A 19981-nucleotide genomic window follows, 5' to 3' on the forward strand; every position below is an offset into this window, starting at 1 on the left:
AAGGGGTGGGGCGTGGGTGAAGCTGCAAGGTGTGGGATTCACAATTTTTTGTACTTTATTTTTATATAGGCGGGGGAGGGGGATGGGACAGCCTAAATCACTAGGACTGGCAATAAAGGTCTATAAATATCCTTGCACAACATGTAATGTTTATTACATCTGTTCAGATTGCATTTTCACACACAGCCCCTAAATGCATTAAGGAAAAGAAAGCGTGGAAGTTAGTCTAGGTGCAGTATTCTAAGACACAGTGAACTGCAGTGCTATGTGTGCAAGATGAGTGTCTCATTAAAGTTCTGCTGGGAGTAGAAATAAAAACAAAGCAAGCGGTAGAAGGCTGCTGGCAGGAAGTGTTCTGACTTGTTGACTGTGCTGGCCTCTGTGAGCCAGACAGGAATGCTGGATTTTCAGATTAGCACACGGGCGTGGAGACAGAGCGCTCACAGGACTGCAGCTTCAGGTCAGGACTACTGCATCATCTTTTACATTCATTCTGGGACAAATGGGGGGGGGGGGGGTCTAGCCTTTACATTTTCACAGCAGGGTTGTTCTTGTGTGCAGTGTTGTGAGTTTTTTTCTCAGTGTTTTGCCTGCAGAGCTAAAGATTTAATAGCAAACTGAAGTGTGCTCCATTGTGTACAGTCTGGGGAGTGCACTTCCGTGCATCTCTTTACATTGACTTTAAAGTGAATGTCTTTTTTTTTGTATAGTGTTTTTTTTTCATGTGTAAAATGTCTGCATGTGCACAAGGTTTATTGTTTTAATGGGTTTTTGTAAATGACGTGGAAGTGAAGTCTGTTGAGTTATTGAGCTGGCATTTGTTATACACCTCTTTTAACCTTTTTTTTTTTTTTTTAAAGTAATGCTGTAGGTTAAAGTTCTGAAAAGGAAAAAAAAAAACCTTAAAATACATCTGTCCTTGTTAAGGATACAGTGACACGTACCAGTAGGAACCTGACCTTCAGATTCCAGAAACATGAATGTTGTTTGGCTTATTGTGCTGCTGTGAGGGTGGTGTGTGGAGAGGCCGTGCTTCCTGACCTCCCCACGCTGTCCCTGGCTTGTTCTGTGAGATTAGTGTGGTGTGTGGGGAGCTATGCACCTTGACCTCCTCGCACTCTCGCTGGCTTGTTCTGTGTTGGTGATGTGGTGTCTGGGGAGGCCGTGCTCCCTGACTTCCCCACGCTGTCCCTGGCTTGTTCTGTGAGAGTAGTGTGGTGTGTGGGGAGCTATGCACCTTGACCTCCTCGCACTCTCACTGGCTTGTTCTGTGTTGGTGATGTGGTGTCTGGGGAGGCCGTGCTCCCTGACCTCCCCACGCTCTCGCTGGCTTGTTCTGTGAGGGTGGTGTGTGGGGAGGCCTGCTCCCTGACCTTCCCACGCTCTCGCTGGCTTGTTCTGCTGCTCAGCACTTGACTGTCCTGGTTTGCAGAGGCTTTGTGAAGTGGCTGGCAGCTGCCTCTTTGCACTGTGGTACTGCTGAGGCACGGCATAGCTGAATGATGAGCTGGAGGCTTTAGCTTTGACCTAGGTTTTGTTGTGGACATGCAAATATTTGGGCTGGGTCAGCTGATTTTCAGAGTGCTGGTCATGGGTTTTAATTATTGTTTTCATACATTTTACATGGAATTAGTACAGGTCATAGTCAATGTAACATTGATAGTGATTTGGTAATTGTACATAAACCCAATACTAAAGTGGGACTTTCATACAGAGAATAATATACTTTCATTCCAATGGGCTGTTTTTTGGGGCAATAGCATTAATCTGCTCTCATTAACACCACTGCTCAGTAGGCAATGTTGTTAGTGTTTGTTTATAAACATGCCTGTGATTTGACTATTTTAATACTGAATATTTGTAGTTTTCCTTTTCCTTACACAATAGAAATGTGCTAGTGTAGTTCTCAGTGATTTTCTCCATTTATGTTTTGAAATGTTATTCTGATATGAATAGTTACAGTATTCCTTTAAAGTGCCCTTATGGTAACGAGCGGCACAGCTGCAGTTTTATACCAGCACGTTGACGCAGCATACCCGAAAATACGTCTCTGCAAATTAGCCATACAGATGCAGTGTGCTTGGTTCAGCTTGACCATCAGTGTTATCAGACGCACTCTACTGTTACAGATTCGAGTTTCTGGCAAGTCTGTTCTCCCTCTACCTCCAGTGTATCTCCTTGTTTGCCACTCCTGCCTTTCTTTCAGTAGGTCTGCTTTATTATTTTTTTCAAGGAGCACATACAGTAGCAGTAAGCTGCAGTAACTGGTAGGTATGTGTATATATATATATATATATATATATATATATATATATATATATATATATATATATATACACATACCTACCAGTTACTGCAGCTTGCTGCTACTGTATGTGCTCCTTGAAAAAAAAAATATATATATATGTATGTATGTATGTATGTATTCGTTAGGTTAAAACCATAACCCTGGTTCCCTGAAAGAGAATGACAACCATTACCAAATGGGAAGAGCTCTCTCTGACCGCCAATCACTGAGCATGTATAAAAAAGCTTCCCTATCAGAGTGCTCCTGTGAGGGGGAAGTCCCTGCCATCTCCTGCTGAACAGGGACTTCTTCACAGTAGCATATATCACCATTTGTTTTCGAAAACAGAGCTCAGCTGGGGACACGACCTCGAAGGGTAATGGTTGTCATTCTCTTTCAGTGAACCGGGGTTATGGTAATAACCTAACGTTCCCTTTCAATGTAATGACAACCATTACTGAATGGGAAGCTGCACCAAAGCTGGTGTGGCTCCTGATTACCGACAGTACAGCCTCTCAGCAATAGCCTCGGAGCCCACATGACACCTAAGGGCGTGCCGCCTGCAACACCCTAGAGCCCAGAGAGGGTCTCGCTTGGTTTGCAACATCAAGGCGGTAAAAAACGTGCAAATTTCTGACTACCTTCATGTAGCCTCTAACGAGGCGCCATGAAGGAAAGCCCACAAAGTTGCCTGGTCCCTGGTGGAATGGGCCATAATGTCCCCCAGTAGCGAGGAGTCAGTCTGTTCGGATGCCAAGCGTATCGCATCTGCCACCCAGTGCGCTAGAGTTGCTTCGATAGGGCCTGACCTCTAGAGCGGGACTCGTAGCAGACAAACAGCTGGTTGGTCTGTCTCCAGGACGCCTTCCTATCCAGATAACAGCGCAGAGCCCGAACTGAGCATAGCGTGTGTTGTCTACGGTCCTCCTCTGACTCGTGCGGGGGAAGTCTGAAAGTTTACAAAAAAAAGGCTGGATTTGTTCTTAATGTTATCCACGAGTCATTTCCCATGAAAGCCATGCATGTATCATCAATGGACAGCGCATGAAGCTCACTTACTCATCTGGCAGATGTAATGGCTATTAAAAACATCACCTTCAAGGAAACAGGGCGCAGTTCTGCTGACGCCATGGGCTCGAAAGGGGGACCCATAAGGACCCGCAGTACCAGTTCTAGATCCCACTTGGGAACCATACTTTTCATGGTAGAACGAAGCCTCCGAGCCCCTTTAAGAAACTGCACTGCCAGAAAATGTGCCCCAGGGGACACAGAGTCAATTTTATCGTGGCACACTGATTTGGCTGCCAGGTATACCTTCAAAGTGGACGCTGATTTTCCTGCATCAAACAAGTGTTGTAAGAAGGTTAATATCATCTCAATAGGGCAGGTCATAGGATCGTGACCTTCGGCAATGCACCAGTCTTGGAAAACTTTCCATTTTGTATGAGTGCTGGGCTCTAATGCTCTGCACCCTAGCTGACTGTAATGTTTCTACTACCGCATCTGGCAAACCTCATCTGAATAGACGGCTCCGTCCAACGGCCAGAAACCCTGAGTTGGAGCTGGGCTGGGTTCGGGTGCCATAATAACCCCTACGCTTGGCTCAGGACCTTGCGCGGCGGGAGCTGCCATGGCTGACCCGATAACATGTCGGAGAGGAGAGCAAACCAGGGGTGTCTCGGCCATCTGGGTGCAACCAGCAAAACCTGTGCTTTCTCCACCCTGATCCTCTCTAGTGTCAGAGGTAATAATTTTAGCGGAGGGAACGCATACAAGAGCCCCTGTGGCCAGGGGTGAGCTAGTTCATCTACTCCCATGGGGGCCCCTGTCTCTCCATGGAGAACCATAGGGGGCAATGAGTGGACTCTGCTGTGGCAGAGAGGTCGACTCGTGCAGGACGAAACTTGCAAAACCAAATCTGTTTCACCACTTGAGGATGCAGTCTCCATTCTAAGCTGGAGCTTTTCTGGACAGGAGGTCTGCTGCCTTGTTGTCCACACCGGGGAGGTGAACCGCCCTGATGGAATGCAAGTTTCTGTGCGTCCAGGACAGGAGTCTGTGCACTGCGTGGTGAAGGCTCGGCGAGCGCAGGCCGCCTTGGTGGTTTATGTAGGCTACCACTGTAGTATTGTCCGTCCGGACCAGCACATGTTTGTGCACGAACTGCTGGCGAAAATGAGATAACGTCTGTAGTGACCACTTCCCTTCTGTGAGGGGATTCGAGGTGCAGATTGCCAGGACGGAGCACCACTCCAGTGTCTTCCGGTATTGTCTGGACAGTCACACCAGCCGGTACCGATCTCGGACCAGATGCACCTTGAGCATATTTACACAGGCTTGAAGCAGGTGCATTCTCAGCAGCCCAAGTTGAAGGATTCTCGAGACGGCTGCCATAAGCCCTAACAACCTTTGATATACTTTGACCTGTAGAACAGCATCCTCTCTGAATAGGGAGAGTGTGGCCTCTAACGACCGAATCCTGTCTTCTGACAGAGATGCAGGCATGCTCACAGAGTTCATTTGATCCCCAGGAACACTGTGGACTGAGACGGTACAAAGTTGCTCTTCTGTTGATGTACTGAAAGCCTTAACTTCGTCGCATGATCTATGACCTGTTTTGTGTGCGCCTCTGCGGGTCTTTTGGAATGCGCACAAACTAGCAAGTCGTCCAGATAGTTCAGGATCCGAATACCCCGCAACCTGAGTGGAGCCAGTGCTGCATCCATGCACTTTGAAAATCTGTGGGACACCAGCGAGAGGCCAAATGGCAGCACGCAAAATTCGTACGCATGGCCTTGAAAGGCGAAGCGCAGATACTTTCTGTGCGCGGGACGGATTTGGACATGGAAGTAGGCGTCTTGTAGGTTGATTTTGATGTGAACCAATTGTCCGGTTGGATGGACTGGAGGATACGCTATGCTGTCAACATGTTGAACTTTCTCTGTTTGAGGAAGAAATTGAGGACCCTGAGGTCCAGAATAGGTCTGAAACTGCCGCCCCTCTTGGGCACCAGGAAGTACCTGGAGTAAAAGCCTCTGAGGGCATTGCTTGGATCTACCAAGTGCACAACGTTCTTCTGTTGAAGATTGGCGATCTCCTGTTGAAGGAGTATCGCGCTCGCTAGTTCGATAGTGGTGAGGAGCACACCCTTGCAGGGTGGCGGACCTAAGCGGAATTGTAGTGTATCCGTGTACAGTGGCTTGCGAAAGTATTGACCCCCCTTTGGTATTTTTCCTATTTTGTTGCCTTACAACCTGGAATTACAATGGATTTTTATTTGGATTTCATGTAATGGACATACACAAAATAGTCCAAATTGGTGAAGTGAAACGAAAAAAATAACTTGTTTCAAAAAATTCTAAAAAATAATGGAAAAGTGGTGGGTGCATATGTATTCACCCCCTTTGCTATTAAGCCTCTGAATAAGATCTGGTGCAACCAATTACCTTCAGAAGTCACACAATTAGTTAAATAAAGTCCACCTGTGTGCAATCTAAGTGTCACATGATCTCAGTATATATACACCTGTTCTGAAAGGCCCCAGAGTCTGCAACACCACTAAGCAAGGGGCACCACCAAGCAAGCGGAGCTCCCCAAACAGGTCAGGGACAAAGTTGTGGAGAAGTACAGATCAGGGTTGGGTTATAAAAAAATATCTGAAACTTTGAACATCCCACAGAGCACTATTGAAGCCATTATTAAAAAATGGAAAGAATATGGCACCACAACAAACCTGGCAAGAGAGGGCCTCCCACCAAAACTCACAGACCAGGCAAGGAGGGCATTAATCAGAGAGACAACGGAGACCAAAGATAACCCTGAAGGAGCTGCAAAGCTCCACAGCGGAGATTGGAGTATCTGTCCATAGGACCACTTTAAGCCGTACACTCCACAGAGCTGGGCTTTACAGAAGAGTGGCCAGAAAAAAGCCATTGCTTAAAGAAAAAAATAAGCAAACACGTTTGGTGTTTGCCAAAAGGTATGTGGGAGACTCCCCAAACATATGGAAGAAGGTACTCTGGTTAGATGAGACTAAAATTGAACCTTTTGGCCATCAAGGAAAACGCTATGTCTGGCGCAAACCCAACACCTCTCATCATCCCGAGAACACCATCCCCACAGTGAAGCATGGTGGTGGCAGCATCATGCTGTAGAGATGTTTTTCATCGGCAGGGACTGGGAAACTGGTCAGAATTGAAGGAATGATGGATGGCGCTAAATACAGGGAAATTCTTGAGGGAAACCTGTTTCAGTCTTCCAGAGATTTGAGACTGGGACGGAGGTTCACCTTCCAGCAGGACAATGACCCTAAGCATACTGCTAAAGCAACACTCGAGTGGTTTAAGGGGAAACATTTAAATGTCTTAGAATGGCCTAGTCAAAGCCCAGACCTCAATCCAATTGAGAATCTGTGGTATGATTTAAAGATTGCTGTACACCAGCGGAACCCATCCAACTTGAAGGAGCTGGAGCAGTTTTGCCTTGAAGAATGGGCAAAAATCCCAGTGGCTAGATGTGCCAAGCTTATAGATACATACCCCAAGAGACTTTCAGCTGTAATTGCTGCAAAAGGTGGTGCTACAAAGTATTGACTTTGGGGGGATGAATACTTATGCACGCTCAAGTTTTCTGTTTTTTTGTCTTATTTCTTGTTTGTTTCACAATAGAAAATATTTTTCATCTTCAAAGTGGTAGGCATGTTGTGTAAATCAAATGATACAAACCCCCAAAAAATCAATTTTAATTCCAGGTTGTAAGGCAACAAAATAGGAAAAATGCCAAGGGGGGTCAATACTTTCGCAAGCCACTGTATCATTGTCGATAGCACCCAGGAGTCCTGGGTGCAGCCTTGCCATGGGTCGTTGCCTTTGGTCAGTCTGCTTGTGAGGGGGGTTTGTGGCAGCTGGGACCCCTCAGGGGCTTTGGAGGGGGCGGATTTTTCTTATGCCCCAGCCTCGGTCTCCAGCCAGAGAACTGGTTACCCCTGGCCGGCAGTGGTCCCTTGCTGCCGGCTCTTCCCGTAAATAATAACAGTAATCCAGTACATGCACACAAAACACAAACACTTGAGTGCTGTAGTGCTCGTGGTGAAGTACAAGTTATCCATGATACAATGTGCAGTGTTGTCCAGTTTTAGTGCTGGCCTTAAGCGACAGCTCTGGATTGTGTTAGCCGTCTAATCTAATAACAAACAGTTATATTGAAGATGAGACAAACAAAACAAAACACATACCGGTACATACATACTGGTCCTTTTCGGTTTTTGTAACCAACACAAGGAACACATCACCTCACAACGTCCCCTTTTATATACCGTCAACCATGACCCCTTGGTTAACGAGTGCACCTGATCCTCAAATCCACAGATGCCGCACTGTTAACCTTCTGGGTCAGTGATTTAGCGTACCGTAGCCCAGTCCCCTTTCTAGATGGCTGACTTCCGCCTAACCCTGGGAATTAACTGTCGGACCATCCAGTCTAGGGTACTGCGTTCCCTTTACTTGGCGCCCTCACAGGTCAGGAAGGAGCTCTAAAACCAAGAATCATTCGATCTCTGGAACAAGGCCACAGAAATACAGAATGTGATCACCGCTGATGCATTTTGTGAAGCAGTTAATGAACAGTAAATCTGACCCATTCCTCCTGAGTGTCTGTCCCTCCATGCCTGAGTGAAGTACCCAGTGGAGACAGTGGAATAGCAGACTTATGTGGTAACCTACACAAAGCAGCATGCAGTGGGCAAACACAAACTGGACGGACAGAGTTATTATGGGTGATTAAAAGAACAATAATTTGTAAGTAATTGTCAAAATGTGCTGGCTACAGCTAGGTTTGTATTGGATATGTGCACGTCTTGTCAAATGTATTTTATTTTGAAATTCACGCCCCTATAAGCAACCACGCTGAACCATGTTCAACTAGTATGAGCTTCACTGTTGAATCGGGGCAGTCACTGTCATGCCGGCTCCTGTGTTTATGCTTCTATCGCAGTAGCTGTTTATGTGAGAGAGTTCCTAGGGACAGGGCTTATTGAAACAGTCAACACATGGGTTTGCATTACAATAGCTCAAGTCTTTGCTCATGTGAAAGAATGACAGGCTTTTAATTAAATAAGGTGATTGTTGAACTAAGAGACAATGTAATTAAAGTTCATATTTATTTGTACAAATTATCCGGTGTAACAACAATGAATTGGAAATAAATAGTGCATATCTACTGTATGTTTAATAGAGGAAATGTTTAGTTTCTTTAACTGTGTCCATTTAAATAAAGATTATAGCTTGAACATTTATAACATGAACACCTATTGACAAAAGAATAAAGTGGCTGTTGTTTTTCTTCATGCTTCACTTGCATATTCAATGCACTCCTTTGTGTTCTCTGTGTTGTGAATCAAGTTTGTTTGGGACATAAAAACTGCAGTACAGCCCTAGATGATGACCTATATTACCTTGCAGTCCAATCTCTTATCTTTTTGTTGGGAAAATGTTTTAAAATATAAATATGCACTACAACGCCAACCCGCACGCTGCAGTGGACTGCATGGAGAAAGGTGCACAATATATCCCAACAGTGGATGACTTCAGATTGACACTGTACAGCATGGCTAGCACAGAGGCAACGATCCCCACATTCTCGTCAATGATCCTTTGATATTTTTTAACCCCAATGAAGGCACAGTTTGTCATAGTTTTAAATGAGTGTGTGGTACTGTGGCAAAGTGGCTGGTGACGGGAAACAGGTGTGGCAGTGATGCGGTGCAGGAGTGACAGGCAGACAACGATATCCAGTGAAAAAGTGCTTTTATTTGTAATCCAGGTCTGGTGACCGTAAAATAATAAATCCCCGGCTATACACAACAATGTGTAAAGCGTAGGGATAACAAAAACAAACACACGGTCGCCAGTCCTGGGTGAGTGCAGTCGTGCTGGCGGTGAGTGCAGACACAGGTATTTTCGTGACGGTGGTGCAGTGGTGATCCGGATAGTGCTGACCCTCGGCGACAGCTCCAGACGTGTGCTTTAACTGTCTGGTGGTGCAAGACACGGACAATTACTTCACAGACAAAACACGTAACACATCTTTTTCTTTTATTAAATGAGAGCTCCTCTCTTGGTCCTTCTCTCCCCTGGTGTTTACCCAAACAAAGGAAAAGATCAGTGTTACCCTGGCCCCTATATGTAATCCCGCATGACATCTAGGTAGACGGTTGCAGCTGCTTTATTACTTGCAGCTGCCCCTCGTTTACCTTTCAGGTCAATACGGTCTTACAACAGAGTCTCGCTTCTTTCCAGGCTGACCGACTTCCCGGTCCCGGAAACGAACGGTCAGGCCAGCCCTTCCAGATACTTCTCCTCCCATTCTTTAGCGCCCTCGCCCTCGGGAGGGAGATTTATTACCAGAACTCATTGTATTTCTGTCGCAGGTACTTGTAAATGTTCTCTTACATGTACAAATGGAAACTTTTTTTATCTTAAGATTTGAAAATAAATGGAAGAAAAGCCAATATTAGGCCAGCCACTGCAGAGTGAGTGAAGCTTTGCTTCTTGCTCACAGTTGCCATTCTCCACAGGATCACTCTCAGTTTTGGAAACACACCACGGGACCTTTTTGACGGAGATGGCGGGCAAGATCTCGAAGGACGAGCTCGAAGAACTCCGAGAGGCCTTCGAGAAAGTTGGTGAGCATTGCCTTATTGTCATACAGAACTAAAAGTGCTTTACCGGAGTAGCTCTGGTCATGGGTGAACCATGCAGCATTTCTGACCATGATACAGTGTTTTACTGGAGTGGCTCTGGACATGGGTGAACCATGCAGCATTGCTGACCATGATATACAGTGTTTTACTGGAGTGGCTCTGGACATGGGTGAACTATGCTGCATTTCTGACCATGGTGAGTGTTTCATGGTCACTCCATGGTATAGTATTGACAGGTTGTGAGGTACAACCACAAACTGAAAGTCCTTGCTCTGACAATGAAAATTAGTTGAATATCATGTGGGGCCATATACCAAGCATGGTATGACAATGGCTCACCATGGGAAATAAGGGCAGCATGGTGTAGTAATTCAATGAAGATGTTGAGAAATAACAAAAACATTCGTGAAATAATTTTACAATTCTTAGTATTTGTACATATTCTAGCATTGAATATTTTATAATCCTTCTTAGTATGTGTACATGTTCTACCATTGAGTACTTTACATAGTTATGGAAGAAAAAATATGGTAACTTGAGAACCATGTCTTGGTACGGTTTTACACGGGTAAATGCATCCTAGAATATCTATGCAGGGAACTGGCTTGGCAGTACTACTTTAAAAAAAAAAAAGATATTGCTGCTCTAGAAAGAGTGCAAAGAAGAGTGACCAGAATTATTCCGGACTTAAAAGGCATGTCATATGCAGACAGGCTAAAAGAATTGAATCTGTTCAGTCTTGAACAAAGAAGACTAAGTGGTGACCTAATTCAAGCATTCAGAATTCTAAAAGGTATTGACAATGTCGACCCAAGGGACTTTTTCAGCCTGAAAAAAGAAACAAGGACCAGGGGTCACAAATGGAGATTAGACCAAGGGGCATTCAGAACAGAAAATAGGAGGTGCTTTTTTACACAGAGAATAGGGTCTGGAATCAACTCCCCAGTAATGTTGTTGAAGCTGACACCCTGGGATCCTTCAAGAAGCTGCTTGATGAGATTCTGGGATCAATAAGCTACTAACAACCAAACGAGCAAGATGGGCCGAATGGCCTCCTCTCGTTTGTAAACTTTCTTATGTTCTTACTATACTGCTAACTGTGTTGTGTTTCATTGCAGATCTCAACGGGAATGGCTTTGTGTGTGACTATGAGCTCCAGGAACTTTTCAAAGAGGCTAACCTTCCAATGCCAGGCTATAAAGTCCGGGAGATCATTCAGAAGCTGATGACGGAAGGAGACAAAGACAAAGACGGCAAGATCAGCTTCGACGAATTCGTATCCGTGAGTATTCCTAGAAAGAGATGCAATATCAATGCACATGCATGGTGCTCTGTGCTGGAATTGGGTCACACAGGGGCAAGTTGATATAGCTTCTGGAAATCTCTTCTGTTCTACTAATGCAGTGGGATCAGACACATCCAAGATAAAGATATTTCTGAAAGGGATAGTTACATTTTAATAGGGAGGAATTTACATGAGGGAAAGGGTTTTATAATGAAGTTCCAGTTCCTTCAACTCCCTACAGATGAAAGAATGCAAGGATTTCCTGAGTCCTCGCTTTGAATTATGTACGTGTACTCGTTCCTCTAGTGCTGGGACAAATAGTCCAACAAATATTTTTTGACATATATTCGGATACATAAATGAGATGTTCATATTCGCGACAAATGACAAAAATACCTTGCAGTTATTTACCGTCTCACCAGAATTTGCGCAACAGTTTAAAAAAATGGCAATTGAAAAAGAGCTCTATGTGAGATATATACAGCTCTGGAAAAAATTAAGAGACCACTGCAAAATTATCAGTTTCTCTGGTTTTACTATTTATAGGTATGTGTTTGGGTAAAATGAACATTTTTGTTTTATTCTATAAACTACTGACAACATTTCTCCCAAATTCCAAATAAAAATATTATCATTTAGAGCATTTATTTGCAGAAAATGACAACTGGTCAAAATAACAAAAAAGAAGCAGTGTCGTCAGACCTCGAATAATGCAAAGAAAATAAGTTCAGATTCATTTTTAAACAACACAATACTAATGTTTTAACTTAGGAAGAGTTCAGAAATCAATATTTGGTGGAATAACCCTGATTTTCAAGCACAGCTTTCATGCGTCTTGGCATGCTCTCCACCAGTCTTTCACATTGATGTTGGGTGACTTTATGCCACTCCTGGCGCAAATATTCAAGCAGCTCGGCTTTGTTTGATGGCTTGTGAGCATCAATCTTCCTCTTGATCACATTCCAAAGGTTTTCAATGGGGTTCAGGTCTGGAGATTAGGCTGGCCATGACAGGGTCATGATCTGGTGGTCCTCCATCCACACCTTGATTGACCTGGCTGTGTGGCACGGAGCATTGTCCTGCTGGAAAAACCAATCCTCAGAGTTGGGGAACATTGTCAGAGCAGAAGGAAGCAAGTTTTCTTCCAGGACAATCTTGTACTTGGCTTGATTCATGCGTCCTTCACAAAGACAGATCTGCCTGATTCCAGCCTTGCTGAAGCACCCCCAGATGAGTCCAATTTTCAGCTTTGCCCTACACCTGGTCATCTAATGGTTAGGCGGACACCTGGAGAGGCCTACAAGCCACAGTGTCTCGCACCCACTGTGAAATATGGTGGAGGATCGGTGATGATCTGGGGGTGCTTCAGCAAGGCTGGAATCGGGCAGATTTGTCTATGTGAAGGATGCATGAATCAAGCCAAGTACAAGGTTGTCCTGAAAGAAAACTTGCTTCCTTCTGCTCTGACAATGTTCCCCAACTCTGAGGATTGGTTTTTCCAGCAGGACAATGCTCCATGCCACACAGCCAGGTCAATCAAGGTGTGGATGGAGGACCACCAGATCAAGACCCTGTCATGGCCAGCCCAATCTCCAGACCTGAACCCCATTGAAAACCTCTGGAATGTGATCAAGAGGAAGATGGATGGTCACAAGCCATCAAACAAAGCCGAGCTGCTTGAATATTTGCGCCAGGAGTGGCATAAAGTCACCCAACATCAATGTGAAAGACTGGTGGAGAGCATGCCAAGACGCATGAAAGCTGTGCTTGAAAATCAGGGTTATTCCACCAAATATTGATTTCTGAACTCTTCCTAAGTTAAAACATTAGTATTGTGTTGTTTAAAAATGAATCTGAACTTATTTTCTTTGCATTATTCGAGGTCTGACAACACTGCTTCTTTTTTGTTATTTTGACCAGTTGTCATTTTCTGCAAATAAATGCTCTAATTGATAATATTTTTATTTGGAATTTGGGAGAAATGTTGTCAGTAGTTTATAGAATAAAACAAAAATGTTCATTTTACCCAAACACATACCTATAAATAGTAAAACCAGAGAAACTGATAATCAGTGGTCTCTTAATTTTTTCCAGAGCTGTGTGTGTGTGTGTGTGTGTGTGTGTGTGTGTGTGTGTGTGTATATATATATATATATATATATATATATATATATATATATATATATATATATATATATATATATATATATATATATATATATAACACAGAATCAACAAAGTTAAAGTTTAAGACAACAAGTAAACAAACCAGATTATGCATGCGCACCCTTATGGAAAGCCATCTGAGGAAAAAAAATGTGTTGTGCTACTTTAGAGCGAGTCAGAATCTCATGGGGCAGAAATGCCTCGCTTAAATAGTACCCAAATTCCTATATATTTAGTTGTGACTTTCTGTTATTTTTAGAATGTAATAAGTGAGAACTAAAAAATTGGGTTTTTTTTTCCTTCACTTTACAATGCCATTTTCACATTTGTTTTATTTTCCGTGTTAAATTTTAGTTTTCGTTTGCTTGTTCAACTACAAAAAGGCACAAGTAAACCTCAGGTTATTACTTTATGAAAACATGTCGATGGCTACTGTTTACTGTGAAGAAATGGCAATTGCAAAGAATAAGTAAAATATGGTGTCAATGTTATATACGCTTTACTTTGAGAATAAACAAAACAACATTTAACTTGAACTGCTTTTTGGCATCCTTTGTTTTGTAGTTAATCCACTGGGGTAAAGTAAGTCCTACACAACTTATTCTTTACTGCTGGGATATTTTTTCTATTTTAATATGTTACATATTGTAAAGATCTCTAAAATAAAGGCACACACACAGGGGCCATGGCCACGCCCCTTTCCCCTGCTGCTATGCTGTCTCTACCTGCCTTCAGAGCAATATAATGGCTTTTATTACTTTTTAAAAAATGAACGAATATCCAAATGAATATTTGAATTAGCAAATATCCAAACATGAAACCCCCATGTTTGTCCCAGCACTACGTTGATCTGAGTTCATGGGTTACTTCATTGATAACACTGAAGTGATCATGTACAGTATGTGATGCAAGCTTTGAATTTTTCTGAGCAGAAAGTGATTACTTCCAACAGTGTGATGACACAGTTCACCTGTTTTTATAGGTTTTAAATGTAGGACAGGTAGAAGCCTATAGTAAAGAATATCAGAAACTCCCCAGGCCAGTGTCATTTGAACAATGCCAGTGGTTGTGCTTCCTCGCTCCCCTGGTAAGCCGAAGTCCTGTTCTCTTTGGCTGTCTTATCTGTCATCTCTAGGGTTCATGACTGTGTGTGATGCCTGAACTGTGTGTAATCCCAAAGCCCCCCGGGGGGGGGAAGAGGAATAGACAGTATTAAAGGACCCTTTTTTTTTTTTTTTTTTTTTTGTTCTTGGTTGGTTCAGTAGGTTTCAGTTGATTGCCCTCATGTGTGTCTGAGTTGTACCTGCACGCTGGCAGTCTGTCCCAGTCTGTCTCATCAATGTGTCCCTGTGTTCTGACCCAAACCTTGCTGTCTTACAACTTCACAAGCTAGTGAAGACTTCTCCTGTGCGCATTGCCGTTCCTCCTGTGCTCTCAGATTAGAGTGTGTGTAGGCAAAAAACAATGATTCTACAATGCAATATATGGAAGCAATGCGAAAGCTGCTGTTTTAATCTTTTCAATAACTTCCTTTTGGAACCCTTTTCATAACATGTTCTTTCTGAGGTGATTGTATCATCTGGGTTCAAGCTGTCCAAATATTCTGTTGTAAAATGAAAATGTGTTTGTTCTTTCAATCTAAAAATAAAATATAGGAAGGTATGACAATGCACTGACTGTTTAGGAATCTTTTGATTTGCTTTGAAAGATTTGAACACAAGACTTCAGTACCTGTATTTGAGCCGTGTACAAAAACAACAGTGTGCAGCAAAGTGAACATCCACCTGAAAGATAGCTGCTCTGCTCACCTCAAACTCCTACTCTTCATCATACTGGATTACAACTAATACATTCAAAACCTTCCATGAGAAAGGCTCGGACTCACGGCAGTATGAATTTACCATGTGTGTTATTGGTGTACATGTTAATATTCCCTCTGATATGTTTCCTTGATACAGTGCTCATGTACACAGTATTGAATCTGTTGTGGGTGCTGACTGAATATTGCTGAGTTGTAAGAACTCCCTCCGCAGAATAAGCAGTCTGTAATTATACATAGTGTGTTGGATTAAAATATGCTTCTGTAAGGCTGTGGGTGGCGTTTCAGCATCCTGGCTGTACACTGGACTGTCAGTCCGCTCAACTTCTTTGCGTGTTTTAGTTCATTGCTGTGTTTGTTTAACCTGCATAAAAAAGCCCAAGTGGCATTTGGTAAGGCACGTAGCAATTATTACGAATGCATATTCTTTATTCAAGGCAAGCTATATAATCCTCTGTTGTTTTGATAAAGAATGTAACAATGCAGCATGTGGAATTGATCCTGTCAGACTCCATCTAACGCTGGCAGGACATTTAAAGAATTTAAGCTCCTGGACAAATACTGCAGGCTCTGTATTCTCCTTTTAAAGAGAATAGAAAAGCTTCTAACACTGGATAGAACACGACCCCTACATACAGACAGTAATCTGGCACTGCGGCTGGAAGAGAGTGTTTGTTTATTCATAGCGTGCACTCCGCTTGAGGTTTTACATTACGAACAGGAAAGCGTTTTTTTATTATTTTCTGTGGTAATGTGATATTAAATAGCCAGTGAGTTCACTGTAATGGGTTTTCCTTTACTCCACACATTAGGAATGCTGGGTTGTATCTAGGGACTGGATCTCAGCAAGGGTTTAGGGTTCCTGAATCGAATTGGGCATGATCATAGGATAACAGAAAAAGAGCTTTGTTCCCGTTATTTTAGAATAGGTAAACCAGCCAATGCAAGAAGAGAAGGAGACTTTGTAGTGTGGTTGAATGCTTAATGGATATGAGATTGTATATTCCACAGTGACTGTAGCACTTTGTTTGTGTAGTATAGGTTATGTAAAATATTACAATGTGTTGATTGCATGGTTCAAACTACAGTAACAACATTTATAAATACTTAAGGTTCTTGTCCCCTCCACCCCACTTTTAAAACGCACACATGCAAAAGATTTGTTAGTTGTCAGGCTTCACAGCACCTTCCTTGTAATGCTTTGTCACTAGCTGTGTCCTTTTGAACCGTACAGGAAACTCTGATCAGGCACAAGTGCACCTCTGCTTCTGACATCCTTATGCCTCACCATGGAAATGAGTCATCCAGCACAACTGTAATTCGGTGTCATGGTTTAAGGTTGCCACACACGCTGAAAATCTCTTAAAATCGTTCCTAAACTCACCGTTGAGAGCTAGTGACACACAACACTGACTCAACGAACTTGCCGACTCTGAGCTGCTGAGCTGCTCAACAGAAAGATTGCGACACCCACAACCGCAATTAGGCTGCTATATAAAAATTATGAATGAGATTTAAATGTAGATACTGATACAGCTGTCCGATTTCAAAGCGGTAATTGTTACTATTCACACGTGTTTTATTTTATTTTATCTGTGTGCGTGTGTTTGTGTGTGTATATATATGTATATATATATATAAAAATTACAAAGTAATGCAGCATATTTCATAAAAACTTGTAATATTCTTTTTAGGTTCTGAAGCTGCAGGCCCGATATGCAGAATCGCTCATTTTAATTTTACTGTTTGGTTTAGGAATGCAACGAAGCGTTCCTAACTACCCGGAAGTGTTGTGACAGTAGTGACATTTTGTCGAGTCAACGCTCAACAGTACCGTTGAATTTAGGTGCGCACACAATGTGATATATATATATATTTTTTGCAATTGCTGATGAGATACTTTCGCAGCGATGCGACCATACACACCAAAAGTGTCACAGAGGCGATGCAACAGGTTTGAAAACTGCTAGATCTATACAACTGTTCAAAATTGCACAAAACTGTGATCAAGATGATACATATTTGTCAACATGATGTGGAAATTCTTTTTACAGTATTTCAACACATATGGCAATAAGTCAAAAGGAACAATTCAGTAATTGATAATTAATATTTATCTGGGTATATTGGTTCTCTTACTAACAATATTTAAATTGACATGTTCAAAAGATTGAGGATTTACTATGAACACGCATTCATGCGCAGACACAAGGAATGGTTAGTCAGTAGTAGTATTTTATTAAATACACAAATAATAAACAGAAATCAGAAAAGTTAGAAAGTAAATCTTAGTCTACAGGCAAAAAGACAATTCCAAAGCTCTCACTACATTCATGCTTGACTAGCAGGCCATTGAAATATGACACTGCCTGTCTCCTGACACATGGGCAGCAAGCAAGCATGCTGTGACTTAGCTAGTCACTCGCACACGCCCACATCCAAGCACAGGGTACTTCTGAGATAATGCAGACAGTCTTAAAAATATATCACATTAAACTTATTAACGGTATATAGATTAAGTGTATAGCAAATTTACTTTTAAAGAAATTCTTGTTACAACAATATGAGGTAGATTACTTTTAGTGAAACTTGATGAAGTAACTATAAGTTATTTCAAATGCAAGGTGTGCAAACTGAATAATTAACAGTTCAATTCTGTGTGAATGTGTTACAATTTAGTTCCATGAAAGGAAAATGCAACTGGAATTATGCTCAACGGTTTCTTGAAGCTAAGACTTTTGGTTCGCTGGTTTGGAAAATCAATTTGTCGAAGTGTCCAATACAAAACTCTTCAATCCCACTTTGGATCAAACTCGGTAACAAAGCTTTCAATTCTCGATAGAATCAACAAACAGCTGCAACAAAGTCTCCAGTCCTTTGCTTAACAGAGTGACAACACCTTGTTTAGCATTTGATGTGGAGCGCAAAATGTTCAATTTCACTTTGATTTTTATAGTCTTTTTCACTCATTTGTGTATCTTGCCTCTTTAAACTCCCAGTCCTTTGATGTTTCCACTGGGACATCGCTAGTTTGTCTTCCTTGCATCAAAACGAGTGTTACACGTGTGAATTATCTGTATATGATTCAACTGTCCTCTCAGCCTAATCCAGTTCATATGCCAGTCCTCTAATCAGTAGGTCACCTAGTTCAGTATGTCTCAAGACACAGTAGTTTGCCCTGTATCTCAAGACACACAGTTTCATTAATGACAGTTACATTTCTAATACACGTTCATGTATTATCATATTCAGGTAATATGTCCTACAAGTCATACATACCAGGACTTCCATGTATTTATAATAATAATCTTTATTTATAGACCGCCTTTCATGGCATAAGGTTCAAGACACTTCACACAAGTTAACACGTTTACAATTACAAAGACAGACATTATAAAAACACTAATGGAGGACAGAAACAGTTAAAATAACCATGTCAGAAGGCTAAATTATAAAGAGCCTTAATCCTTGATTTAAAAGTAGCCACTGTGGGTGAACCTCTGGCATGATCAGGCAGAGTTCCACAGTGCAGAGCCCGAACATGAAAATCAACCTCACCTTTCTTCCAAAGCCTTACCCTCGGACTGCAGAGTAGCTGACCGATAAGGAAACAATAACTGACAAGTAATCTGGTACCATTCCACTTAGTGCTTTAAACGTAAGTAATAGAATTTTAAAATCAATTCTAGATTTCACAGTAAGCCAGTGCAGAGATGCCAACAATTTTGCATAAGCTGCAGCTGTGATAAGGCTTGGCTAGTAAGCCCAGCACACAGGGCGTTACAGTAGTCCAGTCTAGATCTATATCTTTATAATTGTGAAGGCCTTTGTAATAAAGCTTTGGGTATTTTTTCAACGGCAAGTATTATTGTTTTCCTCCGTCATTCTGGATACTGCTTCAGCGTGCTGGACCACATGCATTGAAGCTGTTCTGTGATTGCTCAGTGCCCTAGTTAACAAGTGGCAAATCGTCAAAAAATAGGATTCAATCCTATTTATTTCACATTGCTCCAGTGTCTCCCCGGTGCTGCTTCCGTGTCGCCTGTAGTGTGAAAGCTACTTATTAAAAGTATAGGATCACTTGATTTTGTCGCATTGCTGCAGTTTTGCTTGCCGCATTGCGTCTGGTGGGTAGCAGTCATTACTGTCCACAAGCCACTGTTTGTTTTGACGTCTCCTCTAATGAGGCCTAACTAATATAATTTAGCAGCTTGTGCGGTGTGTGATCATGTCACCATGCAGATGGCCTGTTATCTTGTTAAATAAAATAAAAATTAAAAATAAAATAACTCCTTGCGTTTTAACCTAAATTTTTGTGCACAGTTAGAATATTTATTTAAGGTTATGTCGATTTGTGTTGTAGTGTTTGTTTTAGAAAAGAAAAAAAAAACCTCTTGGGTATAAAAGTAACATATTGAATGACTTGTTCCAGATTTTCCAGGAGCTGAAGAGCAGTGACATCGCTAAGAGCTTCAGGAAGGCAATCAACAGGAAGGAGGGGATCTTGGCCATCGGAGGCACCTCGGAGCTGTCCAGCGAGGGCACACAGCACTCCTTCTCCGGTACAGCCACTCTGCCACACACAGGAGATTCAACCAGTTAAAGCACAGGCATTCTGATTGCTTACCCTCCACATTAGGACTTATCGATCAGTGTGGTATGTCAGTTGTCAATGGAAAATATGAAATTAGTAAAGATATCTTTTTTTTTTTTTTATTATTATTA

The 19981-nt window shown here is 42.3% G+C and overlaps 1 protein-coding gene across 5 annotated transcripts in view; it reads left to right on the forward strand.

Moving 5' to 3' along the window:
• The window catches only part of LOC121295490 (plastin-3), a 513951-nt gene that overhangs the window by 456805 nt on the left and 37165 nt on the right, over nt 1–19981 (forward strand). For 3 of the 5 annotated variants that reach the window (XM_041220156.1, XM_041220157.1, XM_041220154.1), the window contains 3 exons: nt 9861–9968; nt 11105–11268; nt 19689–19818. In XM_041220156.1, coding sequence (XP_041076090.1) covers nt 9861–9968; nt 11105–11268; nt 19689–19818 — 402 coding nt within the window. Of the gene's footprint in view, nt 1–361; nt 461–9860; nt 9969–11104; nt 11269–19688; nt 19819–19981 lie in introns of those variants that run through there. The other 2 variants (XM_041220155.1, XM_041220158.1) reach the window with 2 other exon arrangements.

Source organism: Polyodon spathula, chromosome 20, assembly GCF_017654505.1.
Source record: "Polyodon spathula isolate WHYD16114869_AA chromosome 20, ASM1765450v1, whole genome shotgun sequence".
Classification (NCBI taxonomy): Eukaryota; Metazoa; Chordata; class Actinopteri; order Acipenseriformes; family Polyodontidae; genus Polyodon; species Polyodon spathula.